At 39.2% G+C, this 11919-nt stretch overlaps 1 protein-coding gene across 1 annotated transcript; it reads right to left on the bottom strand.

Annotated features, from left to right (window-relative positions):
* Window positions 1-3087: 3087 nt before the first annotated feature.
* LOC104465566 (1-aminocyclopropane-1-carboxylate synthase-like protein 1) lies at window positions 3088-10989 on the bottom strand. Its single transcript, XM_010078662.1, is given in 10 exon segments — window positions 3088-3257; window positions 3942-4095; window positions 4253-4318; window positions 4841-4878; window positions 4881-4917; window positions 5596-5693; window positions 7226-7292; window positions 7614-7683; window positions 8438-8500; window positions 10790-10989. Coding segments are annotated over 10 exon segments (963 nt in total).
* Between the last annotated feature and the right edge of the window lie 930 nt (window positions 10990-11919).

The following is an 11919-nucleotide window of genomic DNA, read 5'->3' as shown; positions in this document are numbered from 1 at the left end:
TGCTTAGTAATAGATTGCTGCTAGGCGGCATAAAAGCTTTGTCCCCTTTTTTCTTCATGAGAAGCTGATCGCAAATTGTGGAGGAAATGGAAGGAGATGCTGCATTTATTGTTGGCCAAAACAAAACCAAAAGCAACTGCTTCTTACCTGTAGAGTTTGCAGAGCCTGACTGTGGCTTAATTGCTCACTTGGTGAGATAAGAGGCAATGGTATGTTGAAACTTAACATATCCGTATAAGGCTATAAATAGAAACAAGCACTGTGGGATAATGACAAGAATATTGCAATGTGCTTCCTCTGTAGGCTTTCAAATCAAGCTTAACCCATTTGTAATGATCCACAGCTCACCCTGGCTAAGTTGAGACCGTCAGAAAAGGAGCTGACAAGTTCACCTCAGCTTTTAGCGACCAACAATATTTTTGACCAGCTCATTGCAGTACTTTGAGGTAGAAACGAGTAATAATGTCTATTGTAGAAAATCAGTGTAACAAAACTCAGTGCAAGATATGGGGAAAATCTATTTAACAAATCTCTTAATTGGTTTTACACAGTCACATTAGTGCCATAAAGAAATGTCACGTGATATGCTGGCTTGTCACCATCCTTCTCTTGCAGAGCACAGGGCCCTCTGTTGAGGAGGCGTCTGTGCTATGGTCTTGTCAGCGCACTGACCATCTGGGCTCACCCCACTCCTTGGTCCGACTGACTGGGAGCAATGTCCATCATTATCAGTGCCGACCTTACCTTTCACTCTTGCTCTGCTGTTTCTGCTGATGCTGGCACACACGCTGCCATCCACAGCAACCCTCGCTTTTCTGTTACAAATCTCTGCATTGCCTCTTTCTACAAAGCTCAGAAGCAGAGTTTCAGATTAATGTAAGAAGAGATGTACTGGGGCAAAACTCAACTCTGTGTAGTAGCCCACCTCAAATAATGGCCAAATCCCAGCTTCTAGGGCCTCCGGAAAGGGTATTAAGACACAGGCAATCACCATATTGCTTCCTGAAACAGTCTTGTAGTTCAGAGCCGGGTGTTTAGGACTCCTCAGTAGGCTGAACTGACTTTCCCAGTTCTGCTGTATCCTTTTTGATACAAGGGGACCTAAACTGCACGTAACCTTCAACAGCACACATTCAGGAACACCGTGGGTTTTTTTATAATGACAGAATACATTCTGAAGTCTTTTCTGTTTCTTCTCTAATAATTTCTAACACTCAAATTCCTCATACCAACAAGCTGGTGTTTCATGGGGGATCATACTGAAGAATAATGGTTGTTAGACCTCATCATGTTGCTCTTCTTTTCCTTTTACCTATAGTAAATATAATCTGCCAAGTGTAAGCAGCACGTTTTCTGAAGGTCTTCTGTAGTGTTTTATTACCAACCTTTGTGTTTACAGGCTTGAAAAGTTTACTCATTAGGTTTTTTTGCTGTTGGTGCTGTTTCACTCTTCACTGCCTGCCAAGATCAGGTGAGTACGTTAAACACCACAGGCCTCTTAACACAGCACTTGTGTGACACATCTGGAGTGCTGGGGTCCACTGTTCTGGGCTCTCCAGTACAAGAAAGACATGGACATACTGGAACAAGTCCAGTGAAGGGCCTCACAGAATCACAGAATGTTAGAGATTGGAAGGGACTTCGAAAGATCATCTAGTCCAATCCCCCTGCCGGAGCAGGAACTCAACAATGATTAAGGGACTGGAGCATCTGAAATACAAGGAGAGGGTGAAAGCTGGGACTGTTCAGCCTGGAATAGAGAAGGGAAGGCTCAGGGGGGATCTTACCAGTGTGTATAAATACTGGACAACAGGGTGTAAGGAAGATGGACCAAGGTCTTCTGGGTATCCAGTGACAGGACAAGAAGCAAGGGGCACAAAATGAGAAAAGGAAATTCTGTTTAAATATAAGAATAAACTTTTTAGTAAAAAAAGAGTAATCGAACTCTGGAACAAGCTGGTGAGAGAGGCTGTGTAGTCCTCATCCTCGGAGATACTCAAAACCCAACTGGACTCAGTCCTGGTCAACCTGCTCTGGCTGACCCTGCTCCACACAGGGGTGTTGGACTATACAATCTCCAGAAGTGCCTCCCACCTCAACTATTCCATGATTCCATGAGCTTTAAAAATTGCTGTATGGCAGGTTATTTATCGTTATGTTATCAGCCTGAACAGCGTAAGGTTGCCAAGTTTAAAGGCCACGAAAACCAGGTCAAAGGCCATGTGACTATCAGGAGCACAAATTCCAAGTTTATTAGGGATCCACAGTGAGACAGTCCTCCTACTGAGCCTCTAGAGCAGCAGCCTGTTAGTTTTGCAATTCTAGTTTTCTCTCACCAAACCTAAATAACGGAGGAAACAGTGAATTAATTCTGCAAACACTTTAAAGAAAATCTCAGCAAAGCAAAAAAGTCCCCATACTACTCTGTCAGGTGAGTATACACTACAGACCTTCAAGGGTTTTTTATAGTTAGTGTATGAAAACACTATCCAATGAATACAGGCACACAGAAATAATCTGAAAGGGAGCCCAGAAGCCAAAAATCTAAATGCTTTCTCAGCAAGTACTCACTTACCATGCATATACAGAAAGGTGTATAAAATGTTTGAGAGATGTACGTGTTTGGAGAGAGATCTCATGAATATACAAAAGCATTTTGCCAGCTACAAAAGTTGAGCAAAATTTGAATATCACCTGATTCAGTACTTTCAGTATTCTGATTAAAATATACAGTTCATGACATATAGTAATATGCACAACCATTTTACCAGTATATAAAAAATTTCATAATTCAACAACTCTGCAAGTATATATTAAGACTCACCGATTTTACTGACACATAGCACACTGAAATGGTGTAAAACCAAGTGCTGTGCTAAACAGGGGCTAATTTCACAATATCCAGGAGGTCCATGTTCCTCAAAATTCAACTTTAGCAAGTCCACTTGCAAGATTATTAATGCCAGGTCACAGTGAAGTCTGAGTGCTATGCCAGGTTACAACCAACCAAAAATACTGAAGTCATACACACCTTTAGTAAACACAAGCATGCTAAATTATATCAAGTCATTAAATGCATATATGATTTTAATAAACAAGTACATTTTTTAGTTGGGAGACATCTTTTCCTGGTGTGTTTGAAGGTTTGCCCGAACAATCTTTTTCTGGATTGCATGAAGCATCTGCAGCAGAAGATGTGTTGTTTGTGACTGGCTCAGCAGCATAACTATGCAACGTTTGCTCAGGTATCTGAATACCTGTAGAAAGGAAACACAGAAGGCAATACTGACTGGACGTATGGAAAAAAATCACCATGAGAGTAATTAAACACTGAAACAGGTTCCTCAGGGAGGTTGTGTAATCTCCATCTTCAGACAATCTCAAAACTTGACTGAGCAAGTCCCTGAGCAATATACTTTCTGACTTACGGACTGGCCCTGCCTTGAGCAGGAATTTGTACTAGATGACCCAAGAGTTCCCTTTCAATCTACGTTTTTCTATAGCTCTGTATGTTCTACATGCGTCACAAACATCCACTTTGACAACAATATAAAGCATTAATTCAAGGTTAAGTATTTTACACCATGAGAGATGGATACATTTTTTGTATCCAACATGAGCCACATATAAATGAGGGATGGCGGGGAATTCCCACATTACAAAGCATAATTTGAAAGACTAAAAATCCTTTCCCATAAAATCTGGTTCCTTACTTCTGATAAAGTAAAAATAAATTTTAAAATTAAATTCTGAAAGGTTCCAAGGTTTAACATAATCCAATATAAGTGCTTTGTAACCTATGCTCTGGGTCTTTTCTCAGCTCATACAAATTCCAAAAATGCCTCTCATAAGCTGAGAGAGACTAATTAGGTTTGAATTCTTTAATTTTTCTTAAAGCTTGTGTGCTACTACCTGACATATTAGAAATAAAACGCACTTACGCAAGTAAATCTTATCTACAGAATCGGAGAAAACCAGTCTAAACCATCCAGGTTCATAACAATAAAAAGCTTTTCCAGGACTAATCAGGAGCTTTTTATCAAGGAGCTTCTGCCACAATTCAAGTTCGGCTTCAAATGTCTGGGATTTTAAGAACTAAAAGAAGAAAATATTTTTTTATTAAAGGTTGAACAAGTGCCTAAATTCATAGAAATGACTTTTCAGGACTTGATAAAGTATGTAACAAAATGCATAAGTAATTTTTACACTTCCAAGTTTTACATTCCCACTCCTTTTCAATCTTCTTACATACTTTTCTGAAGTCTGCCCACACATAGAGTTCTCCTGAGCTTTTGAGCATGTGACAAGCAATAATATCCTCAATTTATGCAATCTTGATCAGAATAAAATCACTGAACATGCTAAGTATTTTGAACTAATGAGGTTTCCTAAACTCTGGAAAAATTACACTTGTAATTTTTTTGTTTGCTAGCAATTCCTTGTTAGCTGGAACTCAGAAGAATCCTTTTCAAAATCACATTAGACATGTTTCTTTAATTAACTTAGTGGGTCGGTACAGTAGCATATTCTCTCTTCTGAAGGTCAGAAGAATAGCTTTTTTATAACACTTCAAATTCCATTAAAATCAACAGAGAAAGAAACTTGGTTTTGAAACACAAGTTAAGATCTGTTCTTCATAAAATAGAGTCAGGGATTTTTCTGCATTTTGTTACAGTGCCCAGATTATAAAATCGATTTGACTAATGCTAGAGTTGGACCCACCTCAGTCACAAGACTGAAAATCTGCACAGATGAAACTACAAATGCTTCAATGCTGAACACACACTGCTTACAAAATAACAAGGAAAACATGAAAATTGGAATTCAATGTAAGTGATACCTGCTTTTTAGCTGTCTGTAACGCATCTTCCAATTTTCAACTGTTAACTGGAAAGGGTGATTTTCTTTGTCAGTCACCTACAGAACAAAAAAAAATCAACAAGAATACAAAAATATTAAAAATATTTAAAAAAATTTAAGAAGACAGTGAAGAAAACCTCCCACCTATTGAAAATACTGTTGCTACTGGTTTTTATAAAATAGAAGAATCTGAAACTAAGCTCAGTCTTCTCTATATAACCCAATTATTTTCTCTTTAAATGTTGCCCTTATCCAAGACTACACTATCAGTGCCATGCAGAACTTGTGTACTTGAAAGTTCACTTTTTTCCATACTCTGACAGTATCATTTGGTGTTATAAAAGATGCTTCCCTCCTTTGACTCGCCTCACAGATGACCAAACTTTCAAAGGGGGAACCAACGTTACACAACTTCTGTGGCAGATACATCTTTCAGTGCTTAAGGGGAAAAATCTGTAAAACAAATTTACTTGTAGTAGGAGTGACAGACTTAGAGCTAACAAGTTATAATTCAGCATGTCAGTACAGAACAGTGTCTGCACAGAACAAATGTAATCCTACACATCCAATGACACCAGCCTCCTGCCATGCTGCAGTCTGAGAAAAAGACAGGCTGTCTCTAAAAGTGGTAGACCGGTCCCATCTCTTCACTTGGACTCGATTTCAATTTTCAGTTTTTTTCTTATTGTTCCTTGTGAAATGTCTGTTAAAGTATGTGAATAACTAAAGCTTTACCTCACTGAACAAGGGCACGTGAACAGGCTGTATTCCACCGTATAGCCACGTTTTCAAATTTATACCACCGTAGTATGGAGCTGGAATAAGATACCCATCTAACAACATTAAAAAATGAAAGGAATATTTCTCATGAGCAATTATTTCATTACACTCTAATAGACTAAACTGACAACCCAAGAATTTGACATCTGATTTAATCTCAAAACCTTCACTATGGCCTAAAACAATATTTAAACAAAATTGAAAATTTAGCATAAGTCAATCAACCTGAATTCTTTACCAATTTTCTTCCTTAGCATTTGCAATAGCAGATTCGATAGTCACACAAATTTTCGGTGAAAGGGAATGGAGCTGATCAACTAGTTGTTTTATTTATTAATGTATTAATTTATATGTTTATTTATTTAAATAACAATAATGAGAAATTATGATCTTGCTTTCCATATTTTGCTAACTCTCTGTTATTATCCCTTTTCACCAGGCATTGCTGCAAACTTCAGCTACCTCTTTCTGCTTGCCAAAGAGCTGTCTGGCAGCTATAGCACTGGGGAACTTGTTTCCCTCCTTAATTTTTTTGCTGTAAAGTAGTCCTAGGTTGATGTTTTCCCGGAGATACCACAAAAGCTCTGCATGACAGGGTTTCAGAGGGGACAGAATGGGTTTCCCACCTTAACCAAGGGGTAAAGGGGACCCTATCAGTGTTCAGGCAGAAAAGTTCCGGTTAAAACTGTGCAAATACACTGAAATCTGACCGTATTAAAATGGACATGGATACAAGGAGCCTTCAGTAAATAACTAAACAAAGTTCAACAAAACTAAACAAGACTCATAGGTTTCACAGCTTTATTTGCCACTGATATGCTGAAGTCATTGCACCACGTTACTCTACATCACTCCACCCTCCTCCCAAGGGCTCTTGGTGCTGGGAACAGGGTGCTATGGGAGCAGCACAGCCTCCTGCGCTGGGGCCACGTAAGCCATCCCGCTCACCTTCCTTCCCTGGCAGGTCTCTGTGCATTTCCCCATTCTCTGCTGTGCTGCATGCCTACTCTGCCTTCCTCATTCCAGCCCACAGAGGAAAATATTTTCCCTTGCTGAGCTGTCTTTTTCCTCTTACTGTCTACTTCTGCGTGAGCAGGCTGTTTCCCACGACTCTACTCCTTCCGTTTCACCTTCCCACCTCTGTTTCCTCCTCAACACTGTGCTTGTTTGGCTGTATTTTCCTTATCCAGTTACCCAAAGTTCCTCTGGGTCCTAGATTTCAACCCAGTCTCCTCCCTCCCTGTGTGCCTGCTCCCTCCAGCTTCCACCATGGTTCCCACCTCTTTTTCTTGTAACTTTTCAAAATTCACTGCATTCTCTTGATACCCTTCTTCTCTTCCTATAACGTTCTTAAAAAACTGTAGACTGCATTCCAGAAAGCCAGTGTGCCTGCTGGTACCTCAAACATTTTCCACCATTCCAGAAACAGAGGCATTACATCAAAGACACTCTGCCAGTGACAGAGAAATACCATGCCTTGCTTCATTCAGGCAGTGAGAGTAACAGCAGGCTGTCAGAAGTCATCCTACAATTTTATTCACTGCTAACAAATGTTTTTAAGTACAATAATCAAGCTTTTACTCACCAGCGGGGTCACATAACACAGTTGACAGAGTAGCAAAAACAGCACAACAGCCATTCATAACAGTTATCTGAAAGAAGCAGCACAAACCTTCAATCTAATCTAGCAATCAAATATTTAGCAGAAATATCAGCACTTGCTTAAATTCATAAGTTCATAAACATCATCACTAGTTTAAAATCCAAAAAAACAGAGGGAAAAGCCACACTACGACACCTGCAACGCTGGTCCTTGACTGTTACATCCTGTCCACTTTTTCAAATGGAAAATTAACACCACTAAGACCTCTGCAAATCTTGCATGTATCCCTCTTGCTGACATTTGTGCTCAGATTTACTCATCTTTATCAGTTTAAGAAAAATAAGATGCAAAGATAAAGCACTTGTCTTACATGTTCCAGATTCAGTGTTTTTGCAGCTCTGGCACAGTGAGTCAGAAATTTGGCAATTTCTTCTCTGAAGCTAAAACACAGAATTAAAGTCAACTATGCAATTAACGTATTTCTCAGGGGGAAAAAAACCAACACAAAATACACACAGAAGAATGAAGTTTACCAAAACCAGAACAAACACATAATTCATTCTGTTGTGGAAGCCTTGAAGATTTTGATTAAATAACATAATTTCTTCAGATATCCAGTGTGTTACATTGTGTGAGACAGAAGCACAAAGAAGCCATCTGTTACCTTGAATAACAGAGACTCAACTTTTATTGCTAGAAAAATGAGAAAATAAGGCATCTTTGAGCCCAAGTAGGATCTGGTTTTGGAGAAAGGGCAAGAATTTGGTACCACAAACAGTGTAACCTGAGTTAATGGTGATTCTTTAGATCAAGACAGGCTTTCAGCCCCAGTGAAGATGATGGTGGAGTTCTTCAGGGAGCCAGTATTTCACCTCTACTCTTTACAGCCCTGAGAGTTTCAGTTTATCCCTCACCAAGACTAGAACGAATCACTCCAGGAGCAATTCGCCACCGCTCTGGAGGAAACATCAATACATCCACGCCCTCGTTTGTCAACAAACCCCCGGATCTTTGGCCTTTGGCGTTCCGGGTCTTTGTGGCACAGTGAGGATGTGGAGGAAACCAGAACAAAAATCCAGCAAAGTAACTCCTGAATAGAAACCACAGAAAGAATAAAACCACACCCAGCTTCACACAAGCCACAACTAGCACTGAGCACAAACAATGTGAGAAGCAGGAAAATGAACTTCTTACCTTCTGGTACCTTGTGTATCAGAATACTGGAAAAGATCAGGCTCCAGATAATTCATGTCAGGTCTTCCAAGCGAGTGACATGAAAAAGAGACACTGTAGAGTGCAGCATTCTTGGGAGCTTCTGTTCTGCTGTAGCATACTTATTTTTTTAAAAAAAAACCATTGCTCAGTAACATTGAGGAAATGGAGAATATAAAAATTCATGAGTTACAATTATGTTTATACTTTACACTTACCCTTTTTAGCTTTAAGATACTAGAAAACAACGTTAAAACACCATCAAAACAAAATAAGAGAATAATGAAAGACTTATTTATTGTTCTGTCATATATTAAAACAAGTCCTGAATAACACATCGAGGAAAAGCATCCCAATTGTACCTAAGAGATTATGCAGCCACTTCAGCAATACATCAAAGCCCAAACAATTCTTGCAATATTTATAATACCAGCTTTTAATTCACATGTCAACTTTGATTAGCTTCTCAATCAAAGGAAGAAAAGTGACAGCAACCTACCTGTTACAGAAGAAAACAGGCTGTATTATCAGCAGTGGCTTTCTTGCTCTCAAAGCAGGTGCCCCCCCTGAAAACTGGGTCAGTCCTGTACTCATTGTGTCATCGATTTTAGTTTATTCCTAATAAAAACATCCCTCTCCAGTTGCCAGCACTGACAACTCATCAGCTAACCGATCTATACGTTGAGTTTATGCCCGACCCTCCGTCACAAGCATTGCAAATGCCCTTAGCAGTTGCACTACTGCAAATTCATGACCTCATGCAAGTAGGAAGGAGAAGCAGGAGGCAATCTGCAAGCTACAGAAGCTGGCCTGGTGACTACATCTTTGTTCCGCTGACTCAGAAGGCAGAACACCACACTTTCCAGCAAACAAACTAGAACTAACAACTCTGGGGAAAATGCTTCCTTTAAAGAGTGTGCAATTCCCCCACAGTGGCGTTTACAGAGACTGGCTCTTACTGACAACATTTAGGATGTAATTTAGTGTAACACGTACATTTGGCATAACACTTAGGATGTAGCTTTAATTTTGCTCAGAGTCTGAATACCACATATGGAGCATTTTCAGTCAAAGTTTTGGCTTTGCCATCAGAAAAGTGAGCATCTTATCAGGCCATGACTTTCCCCTCAGAAAATAAATTTCTTTCTGAAAGCTGCCATTACAAAGCAATGTTTTCTGCCGAAACAGGAACAGAAATTTCTATCAGTTCTGCTTGGGCAACATGTTCAATCATATGTAAATGAAGTTCAAGCAAAACCAAAACTATTCTGGTTTTCAAACAGAGGCAAGCTTTCAGTGTCAATATTACTTGGCAAATTATTTCCGAGTGTGCAACTGGAGCAGTAGATATAAACATATACAGTATGCTTCCTGGAGACTCTCAAGGACTGTTTGTGCGAACAATGAAGAAAGAGGACGTAGTCTTTTTGCACCTAAGAGTCCCAAACTGATCTTTTCCCTCAGATTGTTCTTCACTAAACCATTTCAATTAATTAAAATTATTAAAGATTTTTGGAGACTAGTGAGGGACAGCACTGCTATGCGATACATCTCCCCTGCTGATCTCATAGCAGCTGATCTGGCACTGCTGCTCTACAACACCACAGGAAGGCTGCACAATTGGGAGTCTTACAAAAGCCACACCAGCTGCTAGAGGGTACGGAAGAAGAATTTTTCACACTTCATTTCTATTAGTCTGACTTACATTTGTGACCTAATACCAGTAAAATGATTTAGCATTTCTTTACCAGCCACCATCTGAGCCTCTGAAAGTATTTATTTCAACCTAGATCTCTCCGCTGTGTAATTGGAACAGCACTCTAAGAATTAGTCAATAGATTGTTATTTCAGTGTACCTATGACAGATTGTTACCCTTTGTCCCATTTTAGAAATGGGAAAACTAAACGCATTGTGCCTTAGAACAAGCTTTGTACCATTCCAATCATGTTGTGCATATGCTGATGAAAAAAAGAGAAGTAATGTGGTACAAGGACTTGCTAAAAACCTAAAACAGATTATAGAACTAACGTCTCCAAGTTTCTACCCGAGGCAAAACTGGGTATTAGTTAACACATGCTAAACTTTTCATGTATTACAACAGCTTGTACTGAGGTCAAACACATTATTGTCACGACCAACCTGCAATCTCCCTTGTGCTTCCAATGCCAAACGCTTCACTTAACCCGTACTTAGCATCTGACACCAAGATCATGCTGACAGACGGCCCACTTTTAAGAGAGAGCGTGTTAAGTGCAGTGGAGACTCTACAAACCCCTGTGATGAAATGTGTGGGAGAAGGGCTCCTTCCAAAGCCCTCTGCCAAGCCACCTTACCCTCCTGGCCGAGCAGCCCCTGTGGCAGCTGTAAACGGGTTATTCCCAAATGACACCAGTGAGCATGAAGTGGATTCCGACCTGTCAATTGATGCTGACAAACTGTAGTCCAGTCTCCCAGCTTCACTCTGCAGGGTTAATGCTGCTGAACTCATGCAAGAAATTCTCTTCTTCTTCCGGTCTCTTCCAAGTCCCTGCATTGGTCCTGTTTTTCTGTTTATCTTAACTCCCTGGAAAGTAAGCTTCACTCCCACCCTACTATATGAGCTTAGGAGGTATTGAATAATGAACAGTCAGATCCTCATGCAATAACAGAGCATGTATGTGTTTTACTATTTTCATAATAACTAGGAGTTATTAAATAAATTAGGCAACAAGTAAAATGATAAATTAATAATATTTAAAAGCCAACTATGTAATGTTTCATATTATAAATATATAGATGTATACACACATACTCAAACACACATACCCATTAATCTGAGTAAAATATTCAGTGAAAAAAATTAAATTCATACAATGCTTTTGTTTTGAAATTATATTTTTAAAGATTTGTTTGCTTTTGGAGTGGAGGAATTTGCTTCCCCGATGCCAGAAGAGGGGAGGGAGAAACTCCCTGTACAACATTAAATGTATAATGGTGCACACAAAATTTAGACTTGTTTGGATGAACTAAAATCCAAAGTGCTTGTCAAATCTAATGTGAATCATAAAATTGGTGTGTTTTAAACAGATTGTTTACTGTCATGCTTAAAATACTGTCAAGCAGAGGTCTAGCTGGTGATGTCTGTTATGAAACATAAGGCTAATGTAATCTAAGCCTCAGCAGACATTGCTTATCTTTTAATTTAATTTCACATGGATTAGGAAATATTTTCTGTTTTTTTTCCCCTTGGAAATAGAACAAAGTTTGATGCCTTAAGAACCAGAAGTTATACAATAAATATCTTGTGAAATTTTTACTATATAACAGAAATTCTGTTTCCCGAACAAACAAATGTGATCTACAGCAGAATAGTGTTAACAGTAAAAGGAACTAACACACTGGATGGTATTCAATGTCACAAATGCTTGGAAAAGCAAGTCTGGCAGATTTTGATTATTAGGAACTCAACATTCAGCCATCTGAG

This window comes from Pterocles gutturalis, unplaced genomic scaffold (assembly GCF_000699245.1).
Source record: "Pterocles gutturalis isolate BGI_N339 unplaced genomic scaffold, ASM69924v1 scaffold12013, whole genome shotgun sequence".
Lineage (NCBI taxonomy): Eukaryota > Metazoa > Chordata > Aves > Pterocliformes > Pteroclidae > Pterocles > Pterocles gutturalis.
The sequence above is the reverse complement of the archived record's forward strand: the minus strand, read 5'-3'. Positions and strand labels throughout refer to the sequence as shown.